At 43.2% G+C, this 20576-nt stretch overlaps 2 protein-coding genes across 6 annotated transcripts in view; one reads left to right on the top strand and one right to left on the bottom strand.

Annotated features, from left to right (window-relative positions):
- SEC22C (SEC22 homolog C, vesicle trafficking protein) overlaps positions 1-11808 on the bottom strand; it is a 59723-nt gene extending 47915 nt beyond the window's left edge. Inside the window, exon 1 of one of the 2 annotated variants that reach the window (XM_025374893.1) lies at positions 11688-11808. The gene's annotated coding sequence lies outside the window, so the exon portion shown is untranslated. Of the gene's footprint in view, positions 1-11152; positions 11267-11687 lie in introns of those variants that run through there. The other variant, XM_025374890.1, reaches the window with a different exon arrangement.
- NKTR (natural killer cell triggering receptor) overlaps positions 11345-20576 on the top strand; it is a 49627-nt gene continuing 40395 nt past the window's right edge. For 2 of the 4 annotated variants that reach the window (XM_025374874.1, XM_025374873.1), the window contains exons 1-2: positions 11383-11506; positions 11712-11792. Coding sequence is in view for 2 of the 4 variants with exons in the window: in XM_025374872.1 (XP_025230657.1) it covers positions 11735-11792 (58 nt within the window). In the remaining 2 variants the exon portion in view is untranslated. Of the gene's footprint in view, positions 11507-11711; positions 11793-20576 lie in introns of all 4 variants that reach the window. The other 2 variants (XM_025374872.1, XM_025374871.1) reach the window with 2 other exon arrangements.

Genomic DNA, 20576 nt, shown 5'->3' with positions numbered 1-20576 from the left:
TATATTAGAAGGTGATAAGTACTTGCTTTTGCATCACATAAGGAGTGACCTGATTTATTTTCAAGTTCCCAACCAGCCTTTCACTTACATTATGATCCACCCAGCTTTGATCTGGTAATGGTAATTAATTAGAGATTACATAATGAGGATTTTCTAATTTATCATTCTTTCTGACTTTATTAGCTGTATTCTATAAACAACTTTCACTCTTGGAGATTTATCTGAAAGATGAGGCAAAGAGATTCTTGTAAATACATCCAAAATTAGAAGTCCAGGTCCCTGCTCCTTTTTTTTGGAGTCAAGGGTTGTAACCTAGGGCAACTGTAAAATACATGTAAATAGTGAAGAGATAACTCATTTTGAATGCCAGCTCTATCCCTTAACCTCTGAAAGCTCTGTTTCCTCACTACTAAAGTGAGGATAATGAAAATAGCATCTGCCTCCTGAGGTTGTGAGATTGAGATAATGTGGCTGAGAACTGGGCACATGTTAATCTATGTTAGCGCTGATGTGTTATCTGAGGGCTCTGGCTCTTTCTTTCTTGTTTTTCCTTTTTGGTTTTTTTTTTTTTTTTAAACGGAATCTTGCTCTGTGGGAGTGCAGTGGCGCAGTTTCCGCTAACTGCAACCTCTACCTCCCGGGTTCAAGCAATTCTCCTGCCTCAGCCTCCCAAGTAGCTGGGATTACAGGCACGTGCCACCATGCCCAGCTAATTTTGTGTTTTCGGTAGAGACAGGGTCTCACCATGTTAGCAGCGCTGGTCTGTAACTCCTTACCTCAGATGATCCACCTGCCTCAGCCTCCCAAAGTGCTGGGATTATAGGCATGAGCCACTGTGCCCAGCCAGCTCTGGCTCTTTGTAGGCCCTTTCAGATCTGAGAGGGAGCTTGTTTCTTTGCTCCTTCACCCAATCTGCTATCCTGTGATTTTAGCCCATTTGTAGTCTTCCTCCTCCACTATTCATGGGGTTGGTACCATATTCTATACCAGCTGGCACAAGTGGGCTGCTCATGGGCCTGATCTGGTCAGCAGATGTGTTTGGGCTATGCAGTGTTTTAAATTTTGAGTTAGTTGATAACTAAAAATAAGAGGGGCCGGCATGATGGCTCATGCCTGTAATGCCAACACTTTGGGAAGCTGAGGTGGGAGGATCACTTGATCCCAGGAATTGAGACCAGCCTGGGCAACCCAGGGACACTCCATCTCTAGAAAAATAATAATTTTTTTTTAAAAAGAGGATTTCCCATTAAAGTCTGGATTTCTAGTAATGCTGGACTTGCAGATCCACAGGGTAGCCATCAGCTGGAGTGGAATAGGAGCTGTCCCCTTTATGAGGCAGCTTGAGTTGTTTACCTAGAGCCTGGCACACGTAGACACTGGGATGAGGCCATCAGACTAGCACTGGCTAGAAAGTGAGCAGGGGCTGATGTTTCAGTTTGGGTTTTCCCTAAAGCAGAGCCTGAGACAAGGCCTTGGGAGCAGGTAGTTTTATTTGGGAGATGATTTCAGGAAGCATGAGTAAGGCAGTAGGGAGATTAAGATGGGGAGGAAAAGCCACTAAGAGTGTTACTGAGGTCACTCCAGTAAGCAATAGGGGCTCAGTTCTGTGGGATTCTCTGAGAAGCATTTAGAATGTTCTAGAACTGTCTACCTGAGAGACACTGGTTGGGAGTTGCCTGCAGGGGAGCTAGCTCCCCTGTACTAACAAGCAGCATTTGTGGCCATGTGGGTCCCTAGATGTCAGAGAAGATAAAGTGAAAAGGTGCAAAGCAGGCCCCCAAGGTTGGCTGCTGCCAGCACAAGGTGATGTGACCCTGCAGGAACCTTCTCTATTGGCTGCAGCACATATCAGAGGCAGGCAGGGCAGGGCAGGACGGTGGGGCGGTCTGTGGTAGCACCAGAAGCTCCTCTGCTGGGCTCTGAGCAAGTCAGTGGGGCCTGGCAGTTAAGAGCAGCTTCCTGCGTGGGAGTGGGAGCAGCCTTGAAGACAAGCCCAGCTCTCCTCCAGTGGAAAGGGGGTTTGTGACCTGCTATGTTCCCCTCCCTTTGTCTTTTGTAATGATGTTTTAGTCTGCAGGCAGAGGACTGAATCAGGGCAAATCAGAAGCCTCTGAGAACAGCCAAGCTGCTTTAGCCACAGGCTGCCCTTCATTCCAGAGGGCCCCTCCCCGGGGAGACACCTTGGTGAAGCTGATGCAGGCCAGCAAGCTATCTGGACTCCAGCCCATCTCCAGCTATTTGCTTCAGAGGCAGCCTGAAGCACAAGCATTTGCCATCCCTCTTGAAGGACCTAGGAATCAACAGCATTGTGAAAGTTGATTTAAAAACAAAAACCCAACCAAACAAACACCAAACTCGAATAGAGTCTGTAACCAGATTCAATTAACCACTTTCCCTTCTCAGAGGACCTCCTGCTTCAAGAGTTGAGCCTCTACTCAGCCTATCTGAGCCCATCTCTAACCTGTGGGGTCAAACTGATCTCCCAACAGCCCACACAGGGTCTCAGCCTGTTCTCTTGGGTTTCCAAGCTTACCTCTTAGGAGTTGCAAGAGTGGTGACTTCTGCCGCTATCACTCTCATGAGGTGAGGATATGACAGCTAAAACAAAGAGATCAGATAATTTGAGATCAAGCTGTATTCCACAAAATGTTAAGCTATTTTTCCACTTCCTCATGAGGCCTCTTGACATCTCAGTTTGACCTCTCGGGACTCCTGGTAATGATAAGGCTAGAGAGGAATTGATTAGTGCTATCTCATGTGCCCTTAAACCTTTGCAATATACCTCTGTTACTGAAGGTGATCTGAGTATATTTCTTTTTTTTCTTTTTCTTTTCTTTTCTTTCTTTTTTTTTTTTTTTTTTTTTTTTGAGAAAGAGCTTCGCTGTTTCTCCCAGGCTAGAGTGCAGTGGCGTGATCTCGACTCACTGCAACCTCCACCTCCCAGTTTCAAGCGATTCTCCTGTCTCAGCCTCCTGAGTAGCTGGGACTATGGCTACGTGCCACCACACCTGGCTAATTTTTGTGTTTTTGTAGAGATGGTGTTGCCAGGCTGGTCTTGAACTCCTGACCTCAGGTGACCCATGCGCCTTGGTCTCTCAAAGTGCTGCAATTACAGGTGTTAACCACCGTGCCTGGTTGGCCAGGTATATTTCTTACGCTGGGTACATACTGTCTTCATTTTATCATTATTCTCTTATACATATAATGTTTTGAATCTATTCTATTTGAATAAAGCAATTTTACGAAGTTTGTTAATCTGTCATCTGTGTTCCCAGTGAAAGTCCCAAAGATCCTACTGGAATCTGGATGTTCTGTTGAGTCACTAGGACTTTCTCCTTCCTTCTTAAATCCAAGGGGAGGTGGTTTTTTCTGTTGTGTTTAGGTAATTCAACAAATATTTATTGATTGACTACTATGTAAAAAGAACACCATGGTGAGGAAGCCAGGCAATGCCCCTGCTCTCATGGAACCTTTATTCCTGCTGGGAGGGAGGCAGACAATAAAGTATAAATAAGGACAGCTTCACATAGTAATAAGTGCTTTGCAGAGCTAAACACAGTGGCTCATGCCTGTAATTCCACCACTTTGGGAGGCTGAGGTGGGTGGATTGCTTGACCCAGGAGTTTGAGACCAGCCTGGGCAACATAGAGAGACTCTATCTCTACAAAAAAATTTTGCCGGGCGCGGTGGCTCAAGCCTGTAATCCCAGCACTTTGGGAGGCCGAGGCGGGTGGATCACGAGGTCAGAAGATCGAGACTATCCTGGCTAACATGGTGAAACCCCGTCTCTACTAAAAATACAAAAAACTAGCCGGGCGTGGTGGCGGGCGCCTGTAGTCTCAGCTACTTGGGAGGCTGAGGCGGGAGAATGGCGTGAACCCGGGAGGCGGAGCTTGCAGTGAGGAGATCACGCCACTGCACTCCAGCCTGGGAGACACAGCGAGACTCCGTCTCAAAAAAAAAAAAAAAAAAAAATTTAAGAAGAATTAGCCTAGTGTGGTGGTGGGGACCGGCAGTCTCACCTAGTTAAGAGTTCAAGGCTGCAGTGAGCTATGATTGCACCACTGCACTCCAGCCTGAGAAACAGAGTGAGAGCCTATGTCCAAAAATTAATTAATTAATTAATTATTTTATTTTCCCGAGACTGGGTCTCACTGTCACCCAGGCTGGAGTGCAGTGGCATGATCTTGGCTCACTGCAACCTCTGCCTCCCGGCTTCAAGCAATTCTCCCACCTCAGCCTCCCAAGTAGTGGGGACTACAGGCACATGCCTTCACACCTGGCTAATTTTTGTATTTTTAGTAGAGACGAGGTTTCACCATATTGGCCAGGCTGGTCTTGAACTCCTGACCTCAAGTGATCCACCTGCCTTGGCCTCCCAAAGTGCTGCAATTACAGGCTTAAGCCACCACACCCAGCCTATATATACTTTTTTTTTTTTTTCAATATAAGTGCTGGCCAGGTGCGGTGGCTCATGTCTGTAATCCCAGCACTTTGGGAGGCCGAGGCAGGCGGATCACGAGGTCAGGAGATCGAGACCATCCTGGCTAAAACGGTGAAACCCGGTCTCTACTAAAAATACAAAAAATTAGCCAGGCTTGGCAGTGTGTGCCTGTAGTCCCAGGTACTTGGGAGGCTGAGGCAGGAGAATGGCGTGAACCCTGGGGGCGGAGCTTGCAGTGAGCCGAGATCACGCCATTGCACTCCAGCCCAGGCGACAGAGCAAGGCTCTATTTCAAAAAAAAAAAAAAATTAGAGGTGCTTTAAAGAGAATTGTAACAGGATGACATGTTGAGGAGTGTTTGTGTGACTAAATTATAGAGTGAGGGATGACCTGAGGAGGTAACACTGCGGCTGAGACATGAACAGCAAGGAACCTGACACATGACCATCAAGGGAACTAGCCATGCAGGCAGAGGCAAGAGCTAAGCAAATATCCTTCATTACAACTGTTTTTTTTTTTTTTCTCTCGAGTCCATTTATAGAGTAATATTCACCTATGTGGTCATCGATTCAATTATAACGTGAATCCTCATTTGACCAGGCCCTGAGCTTGGCTCTACTGTGAGGAAATTAAGGAGGGAGGGCACTGGGCCCTACTATAAGGGACCTCCTAAGACTGGCAAGATAAAAAAAGACTCACACCCTGGCACAGACCAGGGCACCATGCAAGCCCAGAAATGCCTGAATGATCATCCAGACGTGGAGGCTGCAGGAATTCCACATGGAAATTATCAAGTGCTTCCTGTACGTCAGAAAACGTCTGCGTTTCTCCATTCCTAAGCACTCCCTTGTTTGCAAACAACAAAATGACTTGCCAGTTGTGGCAGAAGCTATCAGCATTTCACTTTCATTTATTGAACTTTAACTTAACTGAACTTTATTCCTCTAACTGTGCTCCAGCTGAATCCCAACTGTCTGTATTGCATCTCTATTCTTGAGGATATTTTCCTAAAACTGGAAATCTGCTTTGCCCAGGTGTAGCAGGCCAGAATAACCTAATGATTATCACCCCGGGAGCATCTCTCAACCAGGGACTCTCAAGAGATATCCTCAGGTGGGATAATCCTGACATGTTTCTTCTGTATGTGTTCCCAGAGTTCCCCAGCAGGATTACGTTCCAATCAGCAACTGCGGTAGCTGGTTAATAGCACACCTGCATTGGTTATCATCCTTTTTTTCACCTCCTCACTCTCTGAATGTAGTTTCTTAGGATCGCTTCCTGTCTTAGTCCCTTTGCATGCTGTAATAAAATACTGTAAGCTGGGTGGCTTATAAACAACAGAACTTTATTTCTTATAGCTATGAAGGTTGGGAAGTCCACAATCAGGGCCCCAGCAAATTTGGTGTCCTTGAGAGCCCATTTCCTGGTTCACAGACAGCCATCTTTTCATTGTAACCCCATGGGGCAGATGGGGTGAGGGGCTTCTTCTGGGTGTCTCATTTATTTGTTGTTTTTGAGACAGAGCCTCCCTCGGTCGCCCAGGCTGGAGCACAGTGGTGCGATCCCAGCTCACTGTAATCTCAAACTCCTGGGCTGAAGTGATCCTCCCCTCTTAGCCTCCCAAGTAGCTGGGACTACAGGTGTGTGCCACTACACCTGGCTAATTTTTTAATTTTTTGTAGAGATGAGGTCTCACTTTGCTGCCTAGGCTGGTCTCGAATTCCTGGCTTCAAGTTATCCTTGGTCCTTGGCCTCCCAAAGTGCTGGGGTTAAAGGCGTGAACTGCCAGGCTTAGCCCCTGGGTCTCTTTTATAAGGGCACTAATCTCAGACGGACTGGCTCAGCCAATATGGCTTTCATCAACATCATCGCATTTGAAAAATGTTTACCCAAACCCAATCTGCTTGGCAAAGGTGATTTCCAGAAAAAGAGTAAGAGCCAAGGATTCAAAGCAGAATTTAAGGGATGAAATCAGCAAACAAATAGGGTCAATATTAAATAAGTAAGGACCCTATTTGACAAGACGTGTTTGTTGCAGTGCTTTTTTCATATGAATTTGATGAGATCCAAGCTCTCTCATTGTGGGAGTTCAGTCAGGCTGGTGGGAAAAAAATTAAAGATAGTTATAAGAAATAGACTCATACCTTCTTGAAAGGCTGGGGGAATTTGCATAAGCTGCAGTAATAGATCTGGCTGAAGGTAGCCTAATCCTTACCTTGAGTAAATAACTTAGAGTAGGTACAAAGGAATGTAAAGGAGTTTATCTAAATAGCTTGTTTACTCATGTGGCGCCAAAACTAACCTTTGATCATTCGTGGGCAAGATGGCCCTCTGGGGGAGGGGGGAAGTATTTGCAAGCAAATCCCAGATGTCATGTGTTTTCATTCCTATATACATCATTATGCATCTCTAAAAAACCAAGGATGGCTGGGCGCGGTGGCTCACACCTGTAATCCCAGAACTTTGGGAGGCCAAGGCGGGCGGATCACAAGGTCAGGAGATCAAGACCATCCTGGCCAACATGGTGAAACCCCGTCTCTACTAAAATACAAAAAATTAGCCAGGCATGGTGGTGCACGCCTGTAGTCCCAGCTACTTTGGAGGCTGAGGCAGGGGAATCGCTTTAACCCAGGAGGCGGAAGTTGCAGTGAGCTGAGATCGTGTCCTTGCACTCCAGCCTGGTGACAGAGCGAGACTCCATCTCCAAAAAAAAAAAAAAACAACAACAACCAAAAAAAACAAGGACAAGAGGACAAAGACATTTCTCTTTTTCATTTTTACATTTTAGAGATAGGGTCTAAATCTGTCGTCCAGGCTGGCGTGCAGTGGTGGAGATAGGGTCTAAATCTGTCGTCCAGGCTGGTGTGCAGTGGTACAATTACAGCTCAATGAAGGCTTCAACTCCTGGCTCAAGCAATTCTCTCATCTCAGCCTCCTGAGAAGTTGAGACTAAAGGTGTGTGCCACCATGCCCAGCTAGTATTTAAATTTTTTGCAGAGACAGGGTCTCACTATGTTGCCAGGGCTGGTCTCTAGCTCCTGGGCTCAAGTGATCCTCTGCCTTGGCCTCCCAAATTGCTGGCATTACTGATGAGAACCACCACACCACATATTCTTACATAATCAAAATTTCATTATCACATCTAACAAAATTAAATATACTTCTTTGGTCTCATCTAACATCTAGACCATAATCAAATTTCCCATTTGTCTCAAAATGTCTTCCACAGTTGTCTGGAGATTTAGGATTACTAATTCAATGTCTTCAGTGATTATTGGTTTATGCAGGACTTCTATTTCTTTTGAGTCAATTTTGATCATTTCTGTTTTCTAGGAAATTATTTTGTCTGTTTCCCCACTAACATTCTTGATTGTTTTCCAGAGTCCTAGCCCCTGGAGCTCCAATTGCTGGCATTATCACACTCTAAAAGGCTAAACACCCAGAATAATTACCTGAAAATTCGTACTACCAATCGTTCTCCTTCATGGTAAATCATAGACAAATTAAGTCTGAGTTTGTAAACTCTTTGGATACCAACTTTCTACCACTCTTGGAAGAGATGGGGGAGGTGTCAGTCCCTTTGGTTGATACTAGCCCTAGGCCTGCCTTGTCCCAGTAGTTTCTTCAACTTAAGCACAGACCAAATTGCATACTTTATCTTCGAATCATCTAAAATACAATTTCAAATCACAGGACAGAATAAAATAATCTTTGAGAGAGGCAGGACCTTAGAAAGGAGATATTTTATCTCATTTATTTTAGAGATGAAGAAAGTAAACTTCTGAGAGACCAAAGTGATTTGTCTCAGGTCACATAACCAGTGGCAGAAAGATGAGAATTATTGGAATGTCAAGATAAGAACGAATTCCAGGATTAAAGTTCTTTAAGTACATCCCAAATTAAATGTCTCATTCCTGAGCTCTAAAACCTATTTACATTGAAGCCTGCTGTCCTGAACACAGTCATTACAAAGCTGGGCAGTGCTCTCCATCCTTTCCTTTCATGAATCCATGTATGAAAGTTAGCTTTATCAAACTATTTCATCTCCAGAAAGGCATGTACATTTCATACTGTTCAAATCTTAACTGTCAGCAAATCAGATCTAAGACCGCTAGCTTCTTAATTCAGCCTAGAGACTGCTCCTCTAATAGACACACCGGACTCTCAGGGAGGTAGGATGGGCAAGCTCTGACAAACCACAGCACTTCTGTGATGGTGTGAAGTACCAAAGGTTTGACTGCACTTTAAAAAGGTGACATAGGTGTCGGGGCACGGTGACGCACCCCTGTAATCCCAGCACTTTGGGAGGCCAATGCGGGCAGACCACGAGGTCAGGAGATCGAGACCAGCCTGGCCAACATAGTGAAACCCTGTCTCTACTAAAAATACAAAAAAATTAGCTGGGCGTGGTGGCGCGTGCCTGTACTCCCAGCTACCCTGCAGGCTGAGGCAGGGGAGTCGCTTGATCTCAGGAGCCTGAGGTTGCAGTGAGCCAAGATCGCGCCACTGCACTCCAACCTGGGTGAAGGAGCGAGACTTTGTCTCAAAAGAAAAAGGTGACATAGGTGCAGAAACAGATCGGAAATGATCTAAGTCAAGCTTGTCCAACCCGCCGTCCATGGGCCACATGTGGCCCAGGACAACTTTGGGTGCAGCCCAACACAAATTCATAAATTTTCAAGAAATATTATGAGATTTTGTTGCGATTTTAAGCTCATTGGCTATCGTTAGTGTTAGGGTATTTTATGTATGGCTGAAGACAATTCTTCCAATGTGGCCCAGGAAAACCAAAAGATTGGACAGCCAATCTTAGTGAGCCCAATTTCCAAACTTACCATAAAACTAGAGTAATTAAAACAGTGTGCCACTTCACATCCATTAGGATGGCAATAAAGAAAACCAAAAAATAACAAGTGTTGGTGACGATGTGGAAAAATTGGAACCTTTGTGCATTGCTGATGGAAATGTAAAATACTGCAGCTATGGAAAATAGTATGGTAATTCCTGGACAAATCTTAAATAGAATTAGTTTATGATCCAGTGATTCCATTTCTGGGCATATACAAAAAATAATTGAAAGCAGATTTCAAAGGGGTATTTGTACACCCACGCTCATAACAGCACTATTTACAATAGCCGGAAGGTAGAAGCAATCTAAATATCCACTGACACATGAATGGATAGACAAAATATGATATATACATACAATGGAATATTATTCAGCCTCAAAAAAGGAAGTTCTGACATGCTACAACATGGATGAAATGGAAGACATGCTAAGTGAAATCACCCAGTTACAAAAGAACAATTTTTTTTTTTTTTTTTTTTTTTTTTTTTGAGACAGCGTTTCACTCTTGTTGCCCAGGCTGGAGTGCAGTGGCATGATCCTGGCTCACTGCAATCTCCGCCTTCTGGGTTCAAGCGATTCTCCTGCCTCAGCCTCCTGAGTAGCTGGGATTACAGGTGCCTGCCACCACGTCCTGCTAATTTTTTGTATTTTTAGTAGAGATGGGGTTTCATCATGTTGGCCAGGCTGGTCTCAAACTCCTGACCTCAGGTGATCCACTCGCCTAGGCCTCCCAGAATGCAGGGATTACAGGAGTGAGCCACCGCGCCCAGCCTAAAAGAACAAATATTGTATGATTCTACTCAAATATGAGTAGGCAGATACTAGAGTAGACAAATTTACAGAGAGAAAGTAGAAGGGGTGGCTGCCAGGAACTTGGGAAAAGAGGGAAATGGGGAGTTGCTGTTTAATGGATACAGAGTTTCAGTTTTGCAAGATGGAAAATGTTCTGTGGATGGATGGTCGGTACTGAGGGTTGCACAACCGTGTGAAATACAATTAATGCCAGTGAACTGTACACTTAAAAATGGTTAAAATGGCAACTTTAATGTAATGTATATTTTATAGTTAAAAAACTTAAACGATAGTGTGGTACTGATACACAGATCATTGGAACAAAAATCCAGAAATAGACCCACACAAATATGGTCACAAGGCTAAGGTAATTCAATGTGTAAGAGTCTTTTCAACAAATGGTAATGGAACGACTGTATATCCCCATAGGAAAATGTGACACTTGACAACATAAGCAAAAATTAATGCTATTAGATCATAGACTTACACGTAAAAGACTATGTAAAACATATATGAGAACACAGAATATCTTCACGAACTTGAGGTAGGCAGAGATTTCCTAGCACAGAAAAAGCACAAACAATAAAAGATTGACTTCACCAGAATTAAAAACAACTTTGCCAAAAACATACTCAAAACAATGAAACGACAGGCCCAGATTGGGAGAAAGACTTCGCAATCATTTATGTAACAAAAGATTTTTATTCAGAACATACATATATCTATCTAACAAAACATTTGTATCCAGAGCTGTTAAACACGAAGAACCAGATTTAAAAACGCGCAAAGACTGGAACTGAAACTTCAGAAAAGATGCAGAATGGCCAGTAAGCACAGAACAGAAACGGTGCCAGTGACGCTGGTGCCAAAGCGGGAAGGAACACATTCCTCAGCCTAAAAGACCTAACAGTAGGACACGGACATAACCATCCCCGGCCAACAGGAACACAGAGTGACACGACCTCTTGGCTAACGAAAACTCAAAGCCTCAATTCACTCAGCTCCTTCACAGCGCTCAGAAACAGGGAAGTCTCGCGGTATTCGAAAATGCCGCAGACGCTCACAGCCGGACGAGACGGAGGGCGCAGGCGCATCCACGGCTTTCACATTGGGCGACTGACTTCAAAGCGGGGGGCAAACAGGGAGCGCGCAGGTATAGGAGGGCCGGCTGGAGGCTCCTCGAGAGCTCCCCAGACACGCCCCCGAGCGTGCGCCCCCGCTGCCACCACCTCCGGTTGACCACCCCCATCTAGCCTGTACTCTCGCGGTATTTGTCCCGACTCTCGCGGGATTTAGCGTGGCATTGGGAGGCCGGGCCCGGAGGAGGAGGTGGCGTTCCGTTAGCGGCGTTGGGGTCTGGCTGCAGTGGCAGTGCTTTCTCCTCTGCTCACTGGGACCCGCTCAGGCTGGAGGCCAGCCAGGTGAAGAGCTCGCCCGCATGCGTACGCGCTGCGTGGGAGCCGCGAGGCCTGGGGCGGGAGGGGGCCTCGTCTTGGCCTCCTGCGCTGTTGCGACGGGCCGGCGTGAGGCACCGTGGCGCGGACTTCGTCTCAGCCCCGCCCTCGCCCCTGCCCTCGCCCCCGCCCTCGCCCCTGCCCTGACCGCTTTCCTCCCCCTCTCTCCCAGCTCTTGCCGCCACCTCGGTCGCGATGGGGGCGCAGGACCGGCCGCAGTGCCACTTCGACATCGAGATCAACCGGGAGCCGGGTGAGCTGGAGACTGGGGAGCGCTGCTGGGGCCGAGGCCTGCCTAGGCGAAGGGGAGGGGTCTACCCTCAGTAACCCTCCCCCCGTCCTTTTTGGGAGCGGGTAGGAGGCGCAGTCAACTTTCCATTTTCTCTTGAGAGAAAATCAGTGGGAGAGGAAGGTGGCCTGGGCACACCCCAAACTCGCAGTCCAGGCCTCTTCCTCCCAAACCCCACACCGCCCCCTGCATCTCCGGACTGAGTCCTAGTAGCCAGCGTGGCGCCAAGAAAAGGAGGTGCAGTTCTTTGAGGACTTTTTCTCTGCCGGTGTCTCCGTGGGGCAGACACTTCCGATCCGATTTCCGGTTATCTTGCTTGGTGCTATGAAGTTTCAACTAGTAGGAAATGTGTGTTTCCTAATCACGATATATCACTACTTTAATGTTAACGCTGCCTCTATTTTTCCTTAAGAATCTTTAGCTAGAATTTCGTGGTTCCTGGGAAAATGGCTTAATGAACGTCCTTTGTGATAAACCAGAGCATTCTGTATCAGCAGAATTGCAGCATGCATGCACTTAGCGTTACTGTTTTGTCTTTTGGGAGTCCAGCCATTTGTTAAAGTGTATTTTTTTGAAAATGAAACATTTCCTTCTAGAGCATAGTTACTTTATTCTAAGTAGCAGAGCGTGCAGGGTTTCAAACTGTTTTCTTAGGTTTTTTTGTTATTTGTGACAGAAGTTTTAATTGGAGGCATATATATACACTGTGCAACATCTTGTTCTGCATATTCTTATGAGAACCTGCTACTGTTCTAGGGTCTGGAGATAGAGCAGCGCATAAAACAAAGGCCACTCTTCCTTTTATAGTTTATATTCTATTGGGGGGAAGACAGACAACTAGGAAGAAAACAGTGACTTGCAGTTGGGATACTATTTTAATAAGTTGGTCAGACAAGTCCATTTTGAGAAGATGACATTTAAGCAGGTATCAGAAAGAGATGAAGTGAGCCATATTTAAGAAGAGCATTCGTGGTAGAGGGAAACAGCACAGCCCTGAGGTGAGAAGTAGTATACAGTCAGGCGCCAAATGACATTTCTGTCTCTTAACAGTGGTCTTATATAGAATACTTTTTTGTGTGTAACTTTTAATGTTTACCTATGTTTACATACACAAATACTTCATTGTGTTAAAGTTGCCTACGGTATTCAGTGGAGTAACATCCTGTACAGGTTTGTAGCCTAGGAGCAAATAGACCATATAGCTTAGGTGTGTAGTAGGCCGTACCATCTAGGTACGTTTGAGTACATTCCATGATGTTCACACAATGATGAAATTGCCTAATTACACATTTCTCAGAATCCGTCCTGGTTATTAAACAATAGAGGACGATACTTGCATGTTTGAGGGACAGCAAGGTACCCAGTGTGGCTGGAGTAGAAGAGGGAAGAGAATAGTAGGAAAGGGCCTGTAGGACTGACTCAGTGAGGTAGGAAGATATTAAAGAGTTTTGAGCAAAGGAATGAGATAATCCTAGAAATTTGGTTGCCTTCTCTCTCTTTAATGTTTTTAGCCTTGATTGATCTTTGTTTTTAAGTTAGAGTTACTAGAAAGCCTTGATGGACTTTAATCTTTATTCTGTAGTGAATCCATGCGTCAGATAACAGGGTTATATTTTGTTAAGAATTAAAAATAGGCCAGGCTTGGTGACTCACGCCTATAATCCCAAAACTTTGGGAGGCAGACGCGGGTGGATCATTTTGAGCTCAGGAGTTCGAGATCAGCCTGGCCAACATGGTGAACCCCATCTCTACAAAAAATACAAAAATTAGCTGGGCGTGGTGACTCTCTGAGTTTTTGCCTGTAGTCCCAGCTACTTGGGAGGCTGAGACTGGAGGATTGCTTGAGCTTGGTAAGCGAAGGTTGCAGTGAGTAGAGATTATACCACTGCATGTCAGCCTGGGTAACGGAGCGAGACCCTGTCTCAAAAAAAAAGAAAAGAAAAGAAAAACAAAATAGTAGATTGCTGAAAGATAAAAGTACGGTGGCGCTCATACCAGTAATCCCAGTACTTGGGGAGGCTCAGGCAGGAGGATTGCTTGAAGCCAGGAGTTTGAGACCAGCCTGGATAATATAGCAAGACCCTGTCTCTACAAATATAATTTTTTTTAGTTAGCCAGGCATGGTGGTGCTCACCTGTACTTGGAAGTGTGAGGTGGAAGGATGGCTTGAGCTCAGGAATTTAAGGCTGCCATGAGCTATGATTGCACCACTGCACTCCAGCTTGGTCAACAGAGCAAGATCCTGTTTCTAAAAAAAAATTCAAAAAAAGAAATTTAAAAAGCTTAAGAAAAGTACAAGTAAAAATTTCTGTAGTTATGTTAAGTACTCCTTTCCTAGTAAATGTTGAGGTCCTAGATTTGCACATAACCTGTGTTGTGAAAAATCTCCAGAAAATGTTTGACAAATGTTCAATGAACCTCAGTCCTCAACATCCAAGGTAATTCATTGTGATAGATGGGTAGATGTGATTAGCACTCTTGAGAATGCCGAATCATACAAAACAAGGAATGCAGTGCTTACATTGTTCTAGGTTTAATCATTTAATAATTGGCAATTTCATATGATTCAGTCTCATAAAATACTAGCACTTTTTGAGTATATTAACTAAATAATGGGTTTTATACAACCTTTTTTTTTTTTTTTTTTTTTTTTTTTGAGACGAAGTCTCACTTTTTCACCCAGGCTGGAGTGCAGGGGCGCCATCTCGGCTCAGTGCAACCTCCACCTCCCAGGTTCAAGCAGTTCTCCTGCCGCAGCCTCCCCAGTAGCTGGGATTACAGCATGCGCCACCACCCCTGGCTAATTTTTGTATTTTTAGTAGAGATGGGGTTTCACCATGTTGGTCAGGCTGGTCCGAACTCCTGACCTCAAGTGATCCGCCCACCTCGGCCTCCCAAAGTGCCGGTATTACAGGCATGAACTACTGCACCCAGCCGATTTTACACAACTTTTAAGGATCACTTCACTTGTATGAAGTATCGTATCCTGTAGGATTTAACCATTAATCCATATGTCAGTATGTATTTACTCAAGTAATACTCTTGACTACTTGTATAGTTAATAATTCACTTGATATAAATACAAAACAGTATCTTTGATTTACTTTGATAAGGAAAGATCATTTTAAGAATGGCCACACTGTCCACATTAATGAGAGATGAAGAAGTATTGATAAAAATTCAGGTGAATACAGCACATTATGTCTTTTCAATTACTGTCCATAGAAATGTGCACATTTTATAGCAAATAAGTTAACTATTGAATTATAAAGCCACTGAATAAATGCAGGTGTATATTTTAAAAGTCTTTAAATTGTGTATGAGTTTTTCTCTGAATCTATTAAGATGGTTTTTGAAATGATTCCAGGATTGTTCCTTATAATTTTGTTTAGTCATTTAAGATTTTGATTTAATAGATGTAAGAATATTTACATCGTCTTTTTTTTTTTTTTTTTGTCTATTCTTAAGTGTTGGTAGTTTGTGGGGTTTTAAAATTTTGTTTGTTTGTGTTTGTTTGTTTTTGAGACGGGGTCTCACTCTGTCACCTAGGCTGGAGTGCAGTGACACAATGCACTCTTGGCTCACTGCAACCTCTGCCTCCCAAGTTCAGATGATTCTGCTGCCTCAGCCTCCCGAGTAGCTGAGATTATAGGCACCTGCCATCACACCTGGCAAATTTTTGTATTTTTTAGTAGAGACGGGGTTTTGCCATGTTGGCCAGGCCAGTCTCAAACCCCTGACCTCAGGTGATCTGCCCGCCTTGGCCTCCCAAAGTGCTAGAATTACAGGTGTGAGCCACCACGCCCAGCCTGTGGTTTTTATTAATAAGAAATTGGTGCATTTTATCTAAGTTGTCAAGTTTATGTGCTTAGAGTTGTTTGCCACAGCCTCTTTTAATATCTGTGGAGTCTGTAGTGATGTCTCTTTTCATTCCTGATACTGATAATTTTGCCTTTTGTCTTTTTCCTTTGTCAGTCTGACTAGAGGTTTATTTATTTTACATTTTCAAAGAACCGGATTTTGATCTGATTGAATTTTGTTTCTATTTTTGTTTTCAATTTCATTGATTTCTTTCTTTCTATCTTTCTAATGCTTGCTTCAGTTTTTATTTTGTTCTTTTTCTAGTTTCTTAATGTTGAAGCATAGATTGTTGATTTGATGCCTTTTTTTTTTTTGAGACAGTCTCAAATGACTTCTAATTTAATTCTATTATGGCTAGAGAACACACATGATTTCAGTTCTTCGTGCACTTGAAAAGAATGTACATTCTGCTGTTTTTGTGTAGAGTGTTCTATAAATGTCAGTTAAATCCAGTTGGCTATTAGTGTTGGTCAGTTCTTTTATATCTTTTCTGATTTTCTGCTTGTTTACTGATTACCAAGAGTATTGAAGTCTGCAACTATAATTGTGGATTTATCTATTTCTCTCCTTTTTTTGTTTTTTTTGTTTTTGAGACTGAGTCTTGCTCTGTTGCCCGGGCTGGAATGCTGGAGTGCAGTGGCATGATCTCGGCTCACCGCACCCTCTACTTCTACTTCCCTGGTTCAAGTGATTCTTGTGCCTCTGCCTCCCCAGTAGCTGGGACTACAGGTGTGAGCTACCATGCTTGGCTAATTTTTTGTATTTTTAGTAGAGACAGGGTTTCTTCATGATGCCCAGGCTGGTCTTGAACTCCTGCGCCCAAGCATTCCACCTGCCTCAGCCTCCAGAAGTGGTGGGATTACAGGCATGAGCCACCATGCCCGGCCGTATTTCTCTTTTAAGTTCTTTTAGTTTTTGCTTCATTTATTTTGAGGCTCTTAGGTGGGTGCATACATATTTAGGATTGTTGTCTTCTTAGTGAACTCTTATTATTATGTAATGACACCTTATATTCCTAGTAACTTTCCTGGCTCTGAAGTTTCCTTTGCCTTAGATATGAATATGGTTACTCCAGTTTTATTAGTGTTTACATGGTATATCATTTTCAATCCTTTTACTTTTAACCTTTCTATATAATATTTAAAGTGGATTTCTTGTAGATAACAAATAGATGGGTCTTGCCCACACTGAGAATGTCTTTTAGTTGGTATGTTTAACTATATACGTTTACTATAATTACTGTTATGTTTGGATTTGCTTTACTGCTTAAGATTCATAAAAATAGACTTGAAAATGTGTTTTTAGCAAACATTGTAAAGTATTTGGAAGTGATACCAAGAAATTAGTCTTAAGAGGTGACAAAGGATTCAGGCAAGTGTTTGAGTACTACTTCTGTCCTTGGTCAAGCCGTTTAACAACCTCTTTGTGAAATGGAAGTACTATACAATTTTGTTCTTCATTTGGTTCCAAAGCTAACAGGACAGGAAAATTTGCTTATATTCAAAATTAAACTAATTTTAGACTCACATTCAAAATAACTCTTACTTTAAGAGAAGCATGTGGGATCTGGTTTGTACTGAGGGAGTAGGAGAAAAGCATCTCCTCTCTCAAGGTCACCCTAGGTCATAAGCTCATGAGTAGAGTGACTAGATGCAATGGCCTGAAATGTAAATGACTTGCACTGTATATGCTCATTAAGCTGTTAGTTCTATTATTAACCTAATAATAGGACTCCAGTGTAATAGTGCTTACATAATAAGATTGTTGAGCAGAGTAATTAAATAATGTCATCTTATAGATTGTGTTTTTGTAACATGAACTTACTCTAATAGGGTGGATTAAGGAGCACAATTTTAATTAGGCACACTGCTGTTTGGTATAACAATCGGATAAGCAGGTGGTGAAGAGTGGCGTGGGAGAGAAGAGCAGTTGCATAGCACTGCTGCTCTGAGTCATTCTTGTTTGTCCTAACTGATTTGAAGGCCACTATGCTAATGATGGTGCTGGGAATGGAGGCAGAAATGAGGTGTGGTCAGTTGTAGGGTTTCCTCAATGATGTTTAGATTTTATAATGTCCTCTTAATAGCTAAAATTTATTATTGATACTCCTAAAGAAAAAAATATTTTTACTGCAACTAGAAACTCCCTTGTCCCCCCCCAGTTCCCATTTTTCTATGGAAACAGTTGTTTTTGTGTGTGATTTTCGATAATGCAATGTTTCTTAAAAATCTATCACTGTTCTTACAGAGCAGTCTGTATTTGTTAAGTATATATAGCACAGTATCTGACTTTTTTTTTCAAAGTTGCTTTAAGCATTGCATGTGCAGGAGTATGGACACTAAGTCGAGTTAAGGGGCTTTCAGACTTAGGTATTGTGCAGGTAGAACTTTGATTTTGGTCCCTTTTGTTCCCAGAGACTGTATCTTAAAGTCCAAGAGACTTAGTGCTGTAGAGTGAAATCCTGAATTCCTGCTTTCACTCCTTAACTATGTATGTATACTTGTACAAAGAATTGAAGCCTGATTCTTAATTCAGCAATGTTTATTTTATTAAACACCAATTAATCTTTAATCACTTTTTAACTTTAATATTTTATCTTTACTTTTATTTTAAATTTTTATTTTTTTCTTGGCCGGGCACAGTGGCTCATGCCTTGGCCTTCGGGAGGCCAAGGCAGGAGGATTGCTTGAGCGTAGGAGTTAGAAACCAACCAGCCTGGGCAACATAGTGAGATACTATCCCTAAAAAAAAATTTCCTTTTACTTTTTCTTTAGAGACAGAGTATCACTGTGTTGCTCCTGCTGGAGTACTGTGGTTATTCACAGGCAAGATCATAGTGTGGTGTAGCCGCAAACTCCTGGCCTCAAGTGATCCTCCCACCTCAGCCCTCTGATATGTAATCACTTTTAGTGACTGTATAGTTTACCCTCATGTGAAGATACCTTGTACTAGTTAGGCTAAATGTTAAGATTGGTTCTAACATAAAGGTTAAATAACAATACTTAAAACAATAAAAAAGTTTTGCTTTTCTGTCACACAGGACTCAGACTCAGCAGATCAGGGCTGTCCATGTGAGGGATCCAGGCCCCTTTTTCTCTTGATACTGTGTTGCTCTTGACATGGGGTGGGTGCGTGCACCTCTTAACAGAAAGATTCAAGTTTGATAGATACAGAAGAATTGATGGAATCAGAAAAATCATCATTTTGCAACCCCCAGGGTAATAACTGGTTCAGAAAGTAGTCATCAGTGGCCAAACCACAGGTGAAAAGTTGTGCTGTGTGCGAAGTATCATCCAACAGATTATTAATTTAAAATGGAGGAAAATTCCTTTACAACTAAGATGTGGCTAATATCTCAGTTATAAAGGTACTTTAACAGTTCAAACTGACATGCTTTCTAATAGGGTGCCAAAAAAAAAAAAAAAAAAAAGATGGGAGATGGAGACTGTTTTACATTAAAAGAGGCCAACCTATGAAAACCAAATGGGTATATAATGCTTGAATGAGGTTCCTGGATTTTAAAAAATAGGTGTATATTTGTCAGTAAACTAGAAGGAACTCAAATGCTAATCAGTTGAGGATTGGTTGAGTAAAATTTGGTACAGCCAAACAACAGAATTCCATTCAGCCGTTAAAAAGAATGAAAAGGGGAAAAAAACAGAAAGGGCATTGTAGGGGTAGTTGGGTAAATTTGAATATGGACTATTATGAGGAGTTTTTTCCCACAGTAACAGATTCTTCAAAGCCAACTAAGTGTCCAACAGTTCAATTTGATTCTGGACACTATCTACCTGGAGTTAGTGTCATATTCCACCTGTTAAGAGAAATCAGTTCCACAAGACTGCTCCCACTGCGGGCATGCCAATCGCAAGTCCTGAGTCACTTTTTTTTTTTTTTTTTTTTTTTTTTTTGACGGGGTTTCGCTCTTGTCATCCAGGCTGGAGTGCAATGGTGCGATCTTGGCTCACTGCAACCTCTGCCTCCCGAGTTCAAGCGATTCTCATGCCTCGGCCTCCCAAGTAGCTGGGATTATAGGCGCCTGCCACCACTCCTGGCTCATTTTTGTATTTTTTATTAGATACAGGGTTTCACCATGTTGGCCAGGCTGGTCCTAAACTCCTGACCTCAGGTAATCCATCCGCCTCGGCCTCCATGAGCCACTGTGCCCAGCCTCTGAGTCACTCTTACTTCTGACCAACCAGCTGTAAATTAGGGATTCCTATAACCCTGTTCTCAGCTTCAGTAATTTGCTAGAGCAGCTCACAGAACTTAGGAAGCCAATTTGCTTACCATAACTGGTTTATTATAAAGGATATAACTCAGGAACAACCAAACAGAAGAGATGTCTAGGGCAAGGTATGGTAGGTACAGAGGGTGGGGAGATGCATGGGCCTTCTGGACGTGCCACCCTCACTCATTGTGTTCTCCAGTCTGGAAGCTCTCTCTAAACCCTGCCAGTTAGGGGGTTTTGTGGCTAAAAACATATGTATGTATGGTCAGTTATTTCATCATGTGTATGATTGCATATGTGTGATCAATTATTAAGTGAATCTCCAGCTCCTCTTCTCTCTCTCAAGGTTGGAAAGTGAGGCTGAACATTTAGACCTCTAACCAAGGCATGGTTTTTCTGGCAACCAGCCCCTATCATGAAGCTATCTAGGGGTCTGCCAAGAGTCTCTTCTTTGGATGCGAATGCTAAGGGATTTAAGTGTTCTCTGTCAAGAATCTGAAAGAAAGATCAAATAGTAGGCTGGTTGTGGTGGCTCATGCCTGTAATCCCAGCACTTTGGGAGGCCGAGGCAGGCAGATCACTTGAGGTCAGGAGTTCCAGACTGGCCAACATGGTGAAACACTGACTCCACTAAAAAGAAGTAACAAAAATTAGCT

Source organism: Theropithecus gelada, chromosome 2 (genome assembly GCF_003255815.1).
Source record: "Theropithecus gelada isolate Dixy chromosome 2, Tgel_1.0, whole genome shotgun sequence".
In the NCBI taxonomy this organism is placed as follows: Eukaryota; Metazoa; Chordata; class Mammalia; order Primates; family Cercopithecidae; genus Theropithecus; species Theropithecus gelada.
This window is presented reverse-complemented; position numbering and strand designations above follow the sequence as displayed.